Source organism: Balearica regulorum, chromosome 2, assembly GCF_011004875.1.
Source record: "Balearica regulorum gibbericeps isolate bBalReg1 chromosome 2, bBalReg1.pri, whole genome shotgun sequence".
Lineage (NCBI taxonomy): Eukaryota > Metazoa > Chordata > Aves > Gruiformes > Gruidae > Balearica > Balearica regulorum.
This window is the reverse complement of record NC_046185.1, coordinates 48,319,248-48,336,422: the sequence shown is the minus strand read 5'-3', so window position 1 is coordinate 48,336,422 and position 17,175 is coordinate 48,319,248. Positions and strand designations below refer to the sequence as shown.

Sequence of the window (17,175 nt, the reverse complement as noted above, 5' to 3'; positions counted from 1 at the left end):
TTTCCAATTCTTGTAATCCATATATAAGGCAGATTATGCCTAAACAGAAATAAGCATAGAGAAGAGCCATTAGGAGATTCAACAGAATAGCAACCCTATCTTGGAAAAGTATGCAAAAAAAATTAAGTCATTTAGCCTAATAAAACCAAAAGCTGAAAGCACAGAAATACCAATAGAGGGAATATGGTTTGTTAGCCTAAGGCTCGATCCCATGACAGCCTAACCTGACATATTTGTTGGCCATGTGTCCCTTCCTTTTGTTGTTACTTTGAGGAACTGAGCGCTTGAAAACTGAGTACTTTGTCTGTAAGCAACACACAAAGAATGTACCTCCTTCACAGAGCCTCAGAATAAACAAACCAACACAATCTTTAGAACATTGTATTTCATAAAAGACAATGATAAAAAAGTACAAACATTTTCATGAACAACAAAAAACCAAAACTATGATAATACACAGGAATTTCCCAGCATTTGTTTCAGTGCATTTTTCATTAAGCCTATCTTACATACCTCTACAAATAAAATAATCTTAAGTACACTTCCTCTTGCTGATATGCAATGGATCCTTTCAATATTTTTAAATAACTGGCTCATTAGTCACCCACTACAACATAGTCATTAGTAAACATAATGATAGAAAAATAGACTGGCAAGATCCAAGAAAAAGGACATTTTGCACTTGCTTTTCAATATAGTGTCTATTGCAAAATGGATTTTATATTTTATATTCTCCTACTTAAACTTGAAATACAGCAAATGGGTTTTAAGATTATCTTAACATACCAACCAGATTCCACTGTTAATATTTCTGTAATGTTTTTACTTGTTAATTTGCAAGACCTTCAGAATCTTGTAAAATTCCTCTTTCGTCTCCCTCCACATTCACTCCTTGAAGACAAGACGTCTTTAATTTGCCTTGTCAGCAATACAAAAAGCCAATGTGATTGGCTTCTCTCTACATTTTACAAGAATCATGAAAATATCAAAAGGAATGTGCACAACTCTTAGTTCTGCATCGCATTTATTTTGTTCGAAGGCACTGTCTATGTTAAAATTCACTACAGGGTAGTACTGAGTTCAAGCAGGTAGTATACAAACACTATTTTGATGTAATTTAAGATGGCAATTTTTAAAACTTCCCAACAAAGTGATAAAAGGTATTTAGAGAAGAGTGTTGGTTAACAATTCATAATTTAACACCCATCACTCTGGGGCACCAAAATGTAAACTTTTTAAGAACTCAGCTATATGTCATAATCCATTCACATACTGGTTTAAACCACATTTTTCTAAGACCATACATGATTAATCACTTTGAGCTGTAAAGTTGTATTAGTTCAGCCACAGCAGATGTGTAATATAGCATGTATGTATATATACATACATATGCATTAGAATTTTTAAAAATTGCACATTAATTTCACAGAATGCCTAACAAATGGGCACAAAAGCATGCTTCAGAAAACAGTACAGACCTACAGTACCAAAGGATGTTTCATAATCATAGGTGTTAAATTGTAGGTGAACTTGTACTGAAAACCAGAAATCACTTCAAAATTACATCAGGGATTTAAAAATTTATTCCACAGTTCTTAAAGAATTTTATTAGTCTGTTATGAAGTAAGACTAAATTTTATTTTGAAGATATAATTGTTCATACAGTGTATTAATTCTCTCTCCTTTACCCATATGCTTCAGAATATTCTATACACTCAATTATAGAAAAATATATCAGCAGGTGATCAAACCACTTAAGCATGCTTTTATAGGATGTTTTGTTCACTTTATGCTCGCTTTTTGTTATTTTCATTGCATTACATCATTCCTAAAGTATATCAGATTAACTGGTAGATTTTAAGATAATTCCAATATGGTTTAAAATATCCCTTACAATTGTTCTCAACTACTTAAATTAAATTATTACATTTCTACTAAATATTTGGGATACCTACAACTAAGCTCATAACCATACTGAGGAATGGCTAAGGGTAAAATTTGCTGCTGGGATGTCAAAGAAATAAAAGGTGTGTATGGCAAACAAACTCAAATATACAAAGCACCACACCACCTGTGGCAGCAATTCAGGAAACCAACACAGAGTAATGAGCTAAAGTTAGTATTTTTTGTCAATACTCTTACAGAACACTCTGTGGATAAACAATCCTTATTATATACTGCTTTCCATTCTTCATGGGAGCAGAAGTCAGTCTTTGGTTCCTAAAGAGTAGAGTAACTGTGACGAACAAAACAGTTTAGTAGATCTTGGTCAGTATCTTTGTATTAACATAGAAAATAAATGAGCCGGTCCTTTGCCTTAGTATTAACAAGGGATGTAAAAAAATATTAGGAAAAGATAATAATGCTTAGCAGCGGGATACTTTTAGGTAGCATAACATTACGAGCAAACAGAAAATAAGAAGATATGTTTTTCATTATAAGCCAAGGAAGGAGGCTAGTTACTCATACATATAACACCACAGAAATAGAGAAACAGACAGGACCAATCCTTAGTGGGACTGCGCAACCTCAATCTCATTGAAAGTCATCGACTTGAGGATACTTAGTGCATCACAGAAGCACTCAGCACTCTAGCAGAATAGGCCCTTAAATAGCTATATTGATTAATATATTACGAGTGAAATTTTAAAAAGCACTTGGCATTGGCCTGCTTTCAGTTCTGCTTATGCCATCAGCAGCAGCAGAACAGTTTGACCAACACCGTGGTTCTGAAAATCCCACACTGCAAGCATTAGAACTATTAGAACTATGTTTTATTATCTTCTTAAAAATCTAACTTTAATATTCTTCCAATGAAGACACATTTTTGGCTCTTCTGATTTTGGAGGAATAAAAGTGCTGTTTACTAGGATTAAAAAAAAAAACAAAAACAAAAACCAAAATACTGTACGCACCCAGACACATTGTTTTAGGCATTAAAATCCCTGACATTGACACTAGTGGCACACTTGGAAACAGTTAGAGTTCCTGTAGATCATAATACGCAACAACTGCAAGATTTTCTGTAATACACATGCAATATGCATATAAATAGGATTTAGATGGCAGGCAGGGTATCATACAGTTTTGCTGGCAATAAATAAAATTAAAAACTTTCTTTCTAGCAAGTTCATATGCGAAATTAATTTTTCTATATAGATATGCAGGAGGCCTAGAGCTCAAAACTAGTATAACAGTTTACAGTCATAGCTGGCCAACAATTAATATTTCCTTCATTTCACATAAGGTATAACCTTTTTTTAAGTATACTTACATTTTACACTTGTTCTTTCATGCTAATAAAAACATTCTTATAGAATTCAAACGAGAACACACTCACATACTGAAGCATAAAATATTGAGCAATTTAAAAGCAATGTACACACATTAATTTACATCACATATTTACAAAACACATTTTAAAAAGAAACAAAAGCATTCATTTAAATACGAGGAGGGGGTGGTTTAGTATAAAAAAATTCCTGGAAGAAGAGGCCTCTGTCTCTACTTCCAGAGAAGCTACAAGTCTGTTTTCTGCAGTTTATTTAGTTGAGTGGTTAAGATAGAGAATATGAAGAATGAAGGCTTGAACAGTAGTCTCATGCTGTAAACATCTGAATGGTAGCTGCTGGCTTTTCTTTCAGAACAAAATGCATGGTACATACAATCACTTTACTTCTCATCTCAAATATGCATCATCAAATGGTCAAAAATTTCTAATTCTAAGCTGCTGTTTGTTGGGTTTGGTTTGTTTTACAGTGTCTATTGGTAGCTTCCAGTGTTAAAAGTTTATTCTGGTAGGGTAGCTTGTGACTCCACTTCCATCAATAGTCTCTAACAGGAGCAAGTTCTGGTATGAGATTAACAGTTATATTTTTATACAATCTACTGACAAGTATTTTAGGAGAATATATTAAATTGTTCAACCCATCAATATACTGACGTTCTCTGGAATACCTCAGAAGTTTATATCTGCAGAGGGAATTGGAAGAAGAAAACACAAGAGAGATTTGCAAGAAACAATTCAGTTGATGTTAGACATGGTACTGTAACAGTCATTTCTTTTTGAAATATACTTTAAATTCTGAAACTACCTCTCAGTCCTTTGAAATTACCAAATTACCTACCTAAGCTTTAAAAGCAAGCCACTTTCTGTTTTTTAATACACCGAGATTTTATGTTGGCTTATACAAGTTAACATTAAGACTAAACAACAAAGACAGCTTTTAATATGTATACTTTTTATGGTCCCAAACTAAACTTGATTTCTTCATGTTCTTTTGCTATGAAACTCAACTATGGAGCTCAGAGAAGATTTAGCAACCTTCACTGTTCATCAGTATACATGTAAATGTCTGATTTGTTTTTCATTTTGTTCTTGAGACTCCTGCATTTGCAAACATCTAAATCTGAGGTGATTAAAAATCTCCCCTAGATTACCAATGCATACATTTTAGTTTCATATAATGTTTTTAATCATGTCTATTATGTCTATTTATAAATTATGAATAAAGCATAAAATAAAGATGTTCCCAGAGACACGCATTGATAACAGAATTGAGCAGCATTTCTAATTATCTGAAAACACATTATAAACCCTTTACTTTGCTTTTCACATTCTGATTTTTAGGTGTAGCTCATCTGCTGCATGCGGGTTGCTATTCCAGTCTAGTGCAGCCAGAACCTACTGGCCAGTTAAAGTGTTTTGCATCTTTGTAGCCAAAGAAAGGAACCCCAAAAGGAAAAGTTCATGTCAATGTAAGCCGAAAATGAGAAGACCTGTATCTCAAAGGAATGAAATATGATGGAAGAAACCAATCCTTGAGGAGTTTTAAAAGTCTGTTTTCACACAGGAGTCATTTTCCCTAGCTGTACTGCTTCCTTTTGCAGAATATCCAAATTAACCAAGTAATGGAGCCCTCCCAGCACTAATGTCCAAACTATTAAGTAACAGTGACATTCTGCATCAAAGATTATGACGATAATATCTTCTGACACACAAACTCAGTCTCTCGCACGGCTAAATATGAAATATCTGAACAACAAACGTGTGTTTAAGAAAATACAAAGTTTAGCACTAAAGAAGGAATAACACTGATAAGCGCTAACTGCTTGTTTGTATGTGTGGAAGAGTTGCATGTAAGAAAAAATTTTACATCTTTAGCTCTAGTATTTGAACAGTTCTGTTTTTCTTACCGTCCTAAAAACTGGACTTCACCTCTGTGATGATGCGGAATGGATTTGTACTTCCCTAAATCTCCCTCTGGTCTTGTTACATTGTATCCAGCATAGTGAACCCTACAGTATAATACAGAAACATTTGTATGAAGAGTATTAAAAAGATGGTTTTACAAGTTACAGCAAAAGTGAAAAATACACATCAAATCTTTCAAAGCTGAGTCTTTGCATTCACTGACATTCTCTTCCTAAAAAACCCAAACCACTCCTAACCCAACAACTAAAAAAAGCTGGCAAAACCAATGAAGTGTGAAATAATATTAATTTCTATTTCCTGCTTTGTTCTTAAAGCACAGCAGCATAAAAATATGATACCAGTAAGGAAAAAGAACAAAAACATACAAACTCTTCCTTTAGAAAATACATATCTTTTATATATAAAACTCGTGCAGACAATTTCAACAGCTCAACTGGAACAATTTAGTTGTTTACTGTGAGCAGTTATTAATAGTGAGTATTGTTATACATTGTCCAATTTGTGACTATCAATATAGTCACAAATTAACCTCTCTCTCAAACACTGCTCCTAAGATATGAAAGACACCTAAACCCATGCTTACTCTACATGTCTGTAGGATGGTACTCCATAATGCTAGCAGCAAGAGAGATTTAAATTAAAATTAAAAAGCAATACACAGAAGACTAGAAGGAATGAGACTAAATATGCTTAGTACTGTTATCTGTTGTTATATTTGTTACAAGACCTATCTCTTAAAAGCCTGTTAACTGTCCCCAGACCAAGAAAAATCAACACCATACTTATTCCTTCAAATAGTAAGTTCTGATATTTCTGAATTAAACTCTTTTAAAATGTTAGAATTTGTTCATTTAAAACAAATTAACAAAAAGGTAACAAATGAAAGAAAAAACACCTAATTGCTCTCAAGAGGTGGATATCGCAGAGCAGCGAGAAAGACTTAAGAACTGAACACACACCTGTTCCAAAGATCATCATCTTCTCCACCCCATCCCCAAAAAGCATTCGGAAACCCATTGATCTTCTTGAATTGTTCCACTGTCAGCCCACTTACACCACCAAAGAACTCATTGTATGGAAGACTGAAAACAAAAGACAAATTCTGTATTATTAGCTGAACTTAGCTATGTAGCCTTCTATTTGAACAGTACCTTTCAAAATAACAAGGACCCCAAACTAAGGACATGAACAGATGCTGAATGTATTCGCTAAGGGATACTAGTTCACAGATCGCTGGTATTAAGTAACATATATGGAAGCTGAATAAAATATTTGTGGTAGTGTCAGATTTGTACAAAAGGTACTCTTAGACTGCAGCTCAAATTAGCACCACCACATGAAACAAAAGTCCATCATATATATTACATAGTTGATCTGGACCCAAAGCTGAAGTGTAAAATGAAGCCCTCAAACTATTGCCTTTTGACACTATTCAACTGAAAAAAAACCTCTTTAATCAACTGAAAATAATTACAAATCAGTAATGCATCGATTCAGTAATTTTAATTCATGACTATATTCTACATAACTGTTAAAACTTGAGAGAAACAGTTTAACAGTACATATTCAATCACAATGAAATACATACTTATTTTAAAAAAAAATCCAGTTTTTACAAGCTAAACTTTGAATCAAAAGAATCTATAGGCATTTTTATCAGTAAGCATACAGTAATTACTAACACATTAAGTAATAAGCAGTTGGCCAACATGAGCAGCCACTATAGCTATATAACACAACACACTGAGGCCCAGGCAACATGATTTCCAGTTCTCAAAACACTGTGTCAATCTAAAAATAATAAATATATATTTAAGTATCTATATTTACTTCCACTGATATTGACTTGCATCCTTAACCCAGAAGCTGCTACAGAAAAGTGTATTGTTCCTCTTCCAGAAACAGCACACAATTTCATCAAATAGAAGTAATTGAACATATTTGTCAGGAGACGCTTCCAAATCTGGAACCTTCAAGGAGTTAGAACTATCTACAAAAAGATTTACCATTGCTTAGGACACAATTGCCACACTGAAGGACAAATAACTCCAGAATGCAAGGGGAAAGAAAAAGAAATACACAGTCATGTAATTTCTGATCTCTGTGGTAACAGAGGATTCAACCAAATCTTAATAGCTTTCGGGGAAGGTTGTTACTATACATCCCTTTCAATATTTAGCTGAAATAACAGGTGTTCTAAAAACCCAAGGAAACAAACACACACCCCCAAAAAAAACCCCAAAACCCACGAAGCAAAACAAAAAAACCCCACACAACAAAAAAACACCACCACCCCAAAAACAACCCACCTACCAAAAATAAAAACAACTGGAGTATGACAGTTTATACCTGGAACCTGAGGTTTTAATTCATATGTATATATGCGTGTGTGGTGCATGTGCACTTTTTAATACATATACATAAATACATATGTATTTTCATATTTTATAAATATATATTTATATACACATTTATTTCATAAACACACATTTTGTAAATATCTGTATGTAGACATTTTTACATTTTATAAATGCATATATAAATACATAAAGTATTTTATAAATAAATATAAAGATAGATGAGATATCTTATATGTTTATATGTGCTTATTTATGTATTTTTAAATACATATAAAATCTTTAAAGGTTTGACTTCTAATTGGCTGACAACCTGAAGTTCAGAGTCACATTTTCAATGCACTGCTTCTGATCTGTCAGGTTGACCAGGTTGTGAAGTTTATCACCTTCACAAATAAAATTTCAGGATGGGAAATACATACATGTCATAAGCAATTAGCTACAGCTTTTTACGAAGTGATTAGAAGAGTGTCATGAGAAAGCAGAGTGTTAAAAAGCAAGTGAAACTTCATTCATTAAAATGGCAGAAGGAAAGGAGGTAACAAAACTGCAGGACCCACTACATTCATCAAATTTCAATAGAGACTGAATACAACATACAAAATGGTATAGCAGCAAGAAAATCTTCTGTTGAAAAAGCAGCACAAAGCAGAAATAAATTGTACATTTATGAGAAAATTAAGTAAGACTTTTTTCTTGTGGTATTTTGCTGAGGATTATCTGCTTATCTTTGTTAACAGCCACTGCAAAGGCTTATGTAGCCAGAAAAGATTTCTAATACGGTATCAACCTCACTGCAACAAGTTCAACACTGAAAACTATAGTGTCTTCAAATCAGCCACATTATCAAGTGCAGACACTAAACTTAAATCTTCCTTTTAATAACTAGATATTCATTGATGTAAGTAGCAGGGTAGGAGGCTGTTTTATTGTTTTCACCTACTGTATATACTGTCACAAAATTCATACACACTTTAAGAATGTTTCTGGGTCTTTAAGAAACAACGTGAATTTAACTAATTACTTACATGTACATGTATTTGTCCAGCTTTGCTGCAAAATGGCGTGGCATTTCTCCACATCCATAGTAATTTCGGTCATTTTCAGGTAAGTGATCCACATCATGGAATATTATGCAGTCCCAGACAGCATCCTTCATAGCCTCTTTGAAGCCAACATTAAAGAGCATTGCACGATTAAAAGGTTGTGTACCTGTCTTCAAACAGAAAACAAAGGAGACATTGTAAGTATCAAGAAGAAAGAGATGAAATTCCAATACTATGAGAAATACATCCTCTACCACACACACTCACCAAAAAAAAGCATTGACAAGGATGCCTGTTATTCTTCTAGCTAAGCAGAGCAATAGCTCTGGTTAGCACCAACTACATCAACTGTACTTCATGATTTAAAAAGTCTAGATATTCTCCCCTCTCACACAAAACTTAACAGCACTAACAACTTAAAGCACTAGTAACTCTGAACCATCAAAATATGGGTGGTTTGGATTAATGGATCATGACATTATGAGTTAAAGAAACACCAATACAAACTAAGAAAGAAACATTACATTTTGTTTCTTGCTAAAACAGTCAACTAGAATAGAACAGAGTATTTCAGTTGGAAGGGACCTACAATGATTATCTAGTCCAACTGCCTGACCACTTCAGGGCTGACCAAAAATTAAAGCATGTTATTAAGGGTGTTGTCCAAATGCCTCAAACACTGACAGGCTTGGGGAATCAACCATCTCTCTAAGGAAGCCTGTTCCGGTGTTTGACCACCCTCTGGGTAAAGAAATGCTTCCTGATGTCAAGTCTAAACATCTCCTGATGCAGCTTTGAGCCATTCCCACACATCCTGTCCCTGGATCCCTGGGAGAAGAGATCAGCACCTCCCTCTCCACTTCCCCTCATCAGGAAGGTGCAGAGCGCAATGAGGTTGCCCTTTAGTCTCCTCTCCAAATTAGACAAACCCAGCGTCGTCAGCCACTCCTCACAGGAGCTTTGTTGCCCTCCCCTGGATGCATTCAAGTGCCTTAACATCCCTTTTAAATTGTGGGGACCAGAACTGCATACAGGACTCAAGGTGAGGCTGCCCCAACACTGAGTACAGCAGGATAATCACCTCTGACCGACTGGTGATGCTGTGTTTGATGCAAACTGCTGACTCATATTGAGCTGCTATTGAGCAGCACCCCCAGATCCCTCTCTGCAGGGCTGCTCTCCAGCCACTCCTCTCCTGATTTATACTTGTGCCTGGTGTTACTCTGTCCCAGGTGCAGAATCTGGCATTTCGACTTGTTAAATTTCATCCCATTAATCTTAGTCTAATGCTCCAATCTATCTAGATCGCTCTGCAAGGCACCCCATCTCTCAAGACAGTCAACAGCACCTGCCAGTCTGGTATCATCAGCCAACCTGCTAATGGTGCATTCAACTCCTGCATCCAGACCATTGATAAATATAGTCTGGAATTAAGCCCTGAGGAACACCGCTGGTGACCAGTTGCCAGCCAGATGTAGCCCCATTTTTTTGTCCTTGAAAACTTAGGAAGATAATAGATTTATTTTAAAAGATAATAGAGGCTGTGTTATCACCTATAAAACATCAGCCCGTATTTGAAGAAAAGCAACATGTTTAAGTCACTGCTTAAACTGGGGAATGGAGCTGAACTTTCCTTTTTCATTCAAAGCATTAGAACAGTGGAGTAACAATTTTTAAATTCTGGATTCATCCAAATCTTAGTAAGAATATCAAATCCCCTTTAGTAAAGAATCTCGAAGAGTCACTTTTCAAATAAATGCGGTTACCTGTTCAACAACATAGAAGGCAAATTCCAGCCTCTGCTTCTGCAACATAGGTATCAGATGACGGAAAAAAATTGGAAGATGCTCATGGCGGTTCCGAAAAGGAATAAGGATCGCCACCTTCAAAAAAATTTTTATATATATTTATTTATATATATATATTTATTTATATATATATAAAAAGCTATTATATTAGCATTTTCAAATTTTAATGTTTCAGTACAGATCAAGTTTCCTATGGCTTACACAGGCTTTCAACTTTTACATTTAAATTTGCTTTCATTCCCACTAGGAAAGAGTGTTGGAATTTTGCTCAAACAATTAGAAAAAGAAAAAAAATCTGAGTAAAATATAAACAAGACTTTCCTTTCCACTTGTTTCTAATTATACTTTTAGCAACATACATATAAGACAAGTTTGTATCCATGTGATAAAATGTTCAGTAACAACAGTTAACGAACCTTTAGAAGTTCTTGACAATCCATTTCAAGTTTTTCTTCACACTTTAATCTCTTCTTGAGCACAGATAGCATAATACATAGACTATAACATACTACCTATTATATGCGATACATAGCAGTAAAAGACTGAGTGCTTGCAATGGTAAGCCATTCTTATACATCAACAGGGGAAAAAAAATACAAAAACAGAAAAGCAGCATCTCACCTTCCATCGTGGCTTACAGTCTTTTGGTTTCCAGTGTCCTCCTGGTTTGATGTCTAAATCTTTTGAAAACAGTTGCTGAATTTCATCAAAACTAATTTCACTCATATTGACATCGATAAGGCCTCCTAAATAGAGTAAAAAAAAAAGTATGTATTAATTTCAATTGAGACGATAGGTCTAATGCTACAAGGTTTCTCACAGACAAATAGCATCAGAAATTTGTAGGTACACTACCTACAGATAAAAAAGAAATACTTTCTAGTATCCTCTTAACATTCAGTTTTACAGAATGAATTTCAGTATTTCCCAATATAAACATTCCTTCAATAAATCCTGTAAGCAAAATACTCATTTCAGAAGACAAAGAACAAGCAAAGCAATTTGAATTCTGTATCTATTAGTCACCTTTCATTTCAAGTACCACTCAACAATTCCACATCATCTGCATTACTGAACTGATACTCAAATTCTGGGTGTCTTCCTACCTGTATTTCCACAAAAAAGAAAATGCATCATCACTGCACTCAACAAGCTTCCTCAATTTAAATCCTAGATAATTATGCACATTTTATGTACAGTCTTCATCCACTAATTCACTACTGTCTGCATCAAACCAATTTATAGCAAGGGGCTGGATTTGAGAATTGCCACTGAAAGAACTAATTCGCTGGTCGCAAAAAATTCAGGTTTGTACTTACTATGAAAAATTACTTAGACTTAGTTGATAACTGAAAGTTGTCAGTCATTAGCTTATGCCCATATATAAATTTCAAAACTGGAAATAATGATTCATAGTAGATAGTCTCAAAAGCAGAAGTAGAAGGAATCAAGAAAATTTGGGGAGAAGAGGAACGTAAAACTCATTAACCAGAAGCTCAAGTTGTTCTTCAGCAACTACTATGCTAGATCATCAAATAAAAATCTTGCAATAACTATCTGATAGACACCATAAACTATTCTACTTATTTTTGTCTTAAAATTTAAGTCTTTTGGTGAGGGTTGGAATTTTAAAGTGAATGAAAGGAATCACTCCCATTTTCTCCCCTGTGTCCATACCCGAAAGATCCTATTTATGTCCAAAAGATTGCTTCATGTTGTAACACTGAGTTGTCTAGCTACCTAAATCTTTTGGAATGACTGAAATTTTTGGAACATACTAGGAAAAACTATTGTTTTCAGAAGAAGGCAGAAGATACTGCAAGAGCTATTTTAGTTTTGGATATGATTAAACATAGAACTACTTGCAAATGTAGAAGGTAACTTTAAAAAAAAGCAAAACTATAGGAAAAAATCCATCAGGAACAGCACAATAAGGAGAAGATATTTTAAGAGCAGATTTAAACAAACTCACATTTAATTATTTATTTTATAAGAAAAATTAAACCTGGCAGTTGCTGAAAAGACTGTATAAATATACACCAGAACAAGCTAATCCTACAGAGCTTCAAATAAAAATAAAATAATAGTTAAAAAAAAAAAGCTTAGAAGATCGTTATGGTTGTATCTGAAACTCTTCAATAACCTGAAAAAGAAATCTTACAAAAAGTCAAAACAAGGGCAATCAACAAAGGACCTGTATATAAACATGTACAAATTATTTTTTTTTTAAAAAAAGAAATCTCTAAATCAAATTTCAACTACCAAGAGACAGAGAAGCAACAAGAACCTTTCAGTTTATTTACAGAATCTAACAGGAAAATAAAGATAAATAAAGGTCAATTATTACCCCAGAAAAGGAAGTAAACAACACATGATGAAAGGACTCAGGTGCCTTAGTCTCCTGAGAAAAGTTTAGATGTGATCAAATGCTTATAGAGTTTAAATTTAAAAAAAAAAAAAAATGGCAAAACACTATTTATATAAGGCAAGTGCTTCTAACTTTATGGGACATGATGAAATTCCCTCCAGACTGTTTAAATAGCTACAGTAAACCCTGAAATATTGGTACTATCAAAAGTGCAAAGGAGATGGGCGAACAGAAATCAGCAGGACTTCCCTGTCATTGGTGGGAGGCAGGAGAAGGCATCACAGTAAATATCTGGGCTTAGTAGTCACTACTTCCATTACTGTCTAGCATGCTGCAATAAAACATATTTATACAACCTCTAAAAAAAAGAAAGCTGAGGAAGCAGAAAGCATTTTGAAGAACAGAATCAGAAAACAATAAATTTCAACAAATCAGACACATACTGAAATCAACAGAGTGAAATTAATAAAAAGAGTATGGATTGTTACTGAAGGAGAAATTAAGCATACACACACAAAACAGGAAATACATGGCTATGCTGCAGTATGCAGAAAGGTATTTTGAAGCCAACACGGCTTCACTAGGGGCAAATCCTGCCTGACAAACTTCTATGATGGGGTTACAGCACTGGTGGACAATGGAAGAGCAACTGACGTCATCTACCTGGACTTGTGCAAGGCATTTGACACTGTCCCGCATGACATCCTTGTCTCTAAATTGGAGAGACATGGATTCAATGGATGGACCACTCACTGGATAAGGAATTGGCTGGATGGTCGCACTCAAAGAGTTGCAGTCAACGACTCAATGTCCAAGTGGAGAACGGTGACGAGTGGCGTTCCTCAGGGGTCGGTACTGGGACCGGCACTGTTCAACATCTTTGTCAGCGACATGGACAGCGGGATCGAGTGCACCCTCAGCAAGTTTGCCGACGACACCAAGCTGTGTGGTGTGGTTGACATGCTAGAGGGGAGGGATGCCATCCAGAGGGACCTTGACAGGCTGGAGAGGTGGGCCTGTGCGAACCGCATGAAGTTCAACAAGGCCAAGTGCAAGGTCCTGCACGTGGGTCGGCGCAATCCCAAGCACGACTACAGGGTGGGCAGAGAATGGATTGAGAGCAGCCCTGAGGAGAAGGACTTGGGGGTATTGATTGACGAGAAGCTCAACATGAGCCGGCAGTGTGCGCTTGCAGCCCAGAAAGCCAACCATGTCCTGGGCTGCATCAAAAAAGGCGTGACCAGCAGGTCGAGGGAGGTGATCCTGCCCCTCTACTCCACTCTCCTGAGACCCCACCTGGAGTACTGCGTCCAGCTCTGGGGGCCCCAGTACAGGAGAGACATCAAGCTGTTGGAGAGAGTCCAGAGGAGGGCCACGAAGCTGAGCAGAGAGCTGGAGCACCTCTCCTGTGAGGACAGGCTGAGAGATTTGGGATTGTTCAGCCTGGAGAAAAGAACGCTCCAGGGAGATCTAATTGCAGCTTACCAGTACCTGAAGGGCCCTACAGGAAAGATGGTGAGGGACTGTTTATCAGGGAGTGTAGTGACAGGACAAGGGGCAATGGGTTCAAGCTGAAGGAGGGTTGATTTAGCTTAGATGTTAGAAAGAAGTTCTTTACTGTTAGAGTGGTGAGGCACTGGAACAGGTTGCCCAGAGAAGCTGTGGATGCCCCATCCCTGGAACTGTTCAAGGCCAGGTTGGATGAAGCTTTGGGGAACCTGGTCTAGTGGAGGGTGTCCCTGCCCGCAGCAGGCAGGGTTGGAACTAGATGATCTTTGAGGTCCCTTCCAACCCAAACCATTCTGTGATTCTATGGTTTATAATGGATTGTCTATTAATAAGAGGCAATACACTGTAATGCAATTGCACTAAAATGGCAAATCTTATTCTGGAATACATTAACTGCTGTTCTAAGAAAGACAGAGAAGGTAATGACATTTGTTTTGTAATCAGAGTTTTAGCCAGTTTTGATGCTTCAAAAGGAAATCAAATTAGAGGAAGTCTACAACACAAAAATTAAGAATGACAAGAGCTTTAGAAACTATGAAGTTTAGAAAGGCTAAAAGTACTGGCGTATCCTCAAAGGAAGAGACTGACAAAAACGTAAGTCTTTTCCAAGACAGAATAATTTGGTACATGCATGGCAACTTTTTTCCAAGCATCAAGAAGGGCAGGGAGAAATCCAACTAACTGGCAGAAGGGAAAAAAAATTAAAAAACAAACAAAAAACCAAAACAAACTACCCACAAATGAAAAAACTAAATGCAGGTTGAGTATCATGTTGAGTATTAGGAAAAGCTTAACTATTCAGTTAATGGAATATTAGAATATACTAGTTCTGGAGACAGAAGAACTTCCTCCACTGATTATTTTTATTTTTTTTTTAAATACAAAATAGATTTTTCTAACATCTATTTAAAATAGTTTAGGCATATTCAACTGCAGTGTGCTGTGGTGATCAAACTACAAGATCTGGATATTTCTTAGAGCTCATTAAGAGCCAGTTCTTAGATAAACCATGACCTCACTTGGGTAGACTGCTTAAAAATTCTTAAGATGAGGGGTTTAATTCATATAACTGAAGAAATAATCTGCTTTAAGTTTACCTCTCAAGTCAGTATTAAAATTATGCTGCTTAAATACTCTTTTTGACCTGCTTCTATCCTGAAGTAGAGGTATCTTGCTTATGAATTAGCACAGCAGTGCTCAACTAGTGGCTTATAAACTGAAAGACTGAGTCACACACCAAAGGCACTAGTTGGTCCTATTTTAAGAGTGTACGTACTTGGAACAAAACATGATTTTACCATACTCCTTCCACCACATAAATCTGGCAAGCTGGTGTAAAGAAGAATAGCTCACTTCTTTAACAACCTTAAACTATTAAGCAGGTCAAAATATATGTGATTCAAGAAGAAGCTTTCTTCCCTGGCTATCTGAGGACCACCTACAACATTTCATTGCATTAAATCATCTTCGAAGAAGTTTTATTTAAATTATAATTAAACACACAGATGGTGATTAAAAAGGTATACATGAAAACCAAAGGGTGAGACATAAGTATCTTTGCTGAACAATAACTTATCCAGTGATTTTTTTTCCATTAAAATTATGATTTCTGCATTAAATTCAGCGGGACAGGATAAATACAAAGAGATTACTAACAAAAAAGATGGAAAAGAGAGCAGCAATAAGGGGACCTATAGACAAATTCTGGTAGAATTACAGAATTAAACCTTTCTGTTGAGATTAAAAAGGAAGTTAGGATGGAATCTAGATTAGTCTAATAAAATCCACTATTTTTCTTCAAAGAAAAAATGATCAGCAATTCAGTTTGGCTATCAGAAACATTGTGTGGTATGATATAGATCTGAACTGCTATAATAAATGCTTAATTGTATGCTCACGCTGAATGACAGCCCACAGCTTGTCAGGTGTTAGCTTAAAAGACAAGAGGTTAGAATTCTGGAAGGTGTCACAAGTATCTTCAGAAACTATTTCAAATTTTCTCTCTTAGAAGTCAGTAGATTACTTGTTTGATTTTAAATATAGCAAGTAAAATAAACATGTTAGCATAACAGATACTAATGAATAGTCACTTCTAGTAACATATTTACATTTATTTAGAGTTGTTGATTCTTCTCTAGGTGGTACATTCTGACACCAAATGAGACATTTTGATTTAACTAATTAGTTTTGAGATCTATACTAATGCTACTATTAGTTCTTCACTCAAAAATATTAGTTTGTCTACAAAACATTTACTAGAACTGAAGTAATTCCATGGATTAGTGACTCAAGTTATGATTTCTTCCAAATGCAGAGCACAAAAAACCCATTTATACTTAATCATCCCTTGCTTCCTACAGCAACTCTGATAAAGTAACAACAATTCCTGACAGAGAGAAAAAAGCTGAAAACTCAATACTGTTTTCAAAGAAGGAACTCTGTTTTAGCCAAGGGACTGCAATTTTATAAAAGTTAAATATAAGAACTATCTCTAATAGCAATCAATCAGTGGTGAAGGTCAAGGGAAATCAGTAACCACCAGGAGTGAATTGCCTCTTTCTTCTTATGTTCAAAACTGGTCTCCTACTTAACACTTCTTGGTCTTTAAGGATTGCTTTTTCTACAAGCCAGAGGAGAGCAAACAATGCCCAGGATTTTGTCTGAATCTGAAAAATGGCAAGTTTGCAGGAAAGGGGAACTCACATAAAAAACTACAGTTCTTAACAAGATTTTTTAAAGAATATTTCCAAACAAAGCTATAGTTTGTCTACAGAAAGAAGATTTTTAAAAAGTCATGCCAACAGCCTTTCAGCCACAGTATTAAATCATGTTAAGGACACTGAATTACATCAAGGAACTCTTGCAATCTGAG

General features: G+C 35.5%; 1 protein-coding gene across 1 annotated transcript in view; it reads right to left on the bottom strand.

Moving 5' to 3' along the window:
- Window positions 1–368: 368 nt before the first annotated feature.
- B4GALT6 (beta-1,4-galactosyltransferase 6) overlaps window positions 369–17,175 on the bottom strand; it is a 38,933-nt gene continuing 22,126 nt past the window's right edge. Inside the window, exons 4-9 of the mRNA XM_075744185.1 lie at window positions 11,048–11,172; window positions 10,385–10,501; window positions 8,601–8,788; window positions 6,175–6,297; window positions 5,197–5,298; window positions 369–3,972 (exon numbers count right to left, since the gene is read on the bottom strand). Coding sequence (XP_075600300.1) covers window positions 3,825–3,972; window positions 5,197–5,298; window positions 6,175–6,297; window positions 8,601–8,788; window positions 10,385–10,501; window positions 11,048–11,172 — 803 coding nt within the window. The 3' untranslated portion in view covers window positions 369–3,824. The remainder of the gene's footprint in view (window positions 3,973–5,196; window positions 5,299–6,174; window positions 6,298–8,600; window positions 8,789–10,384; window positions 10,502–11,047; window positions 11,173–17,175) is intronic.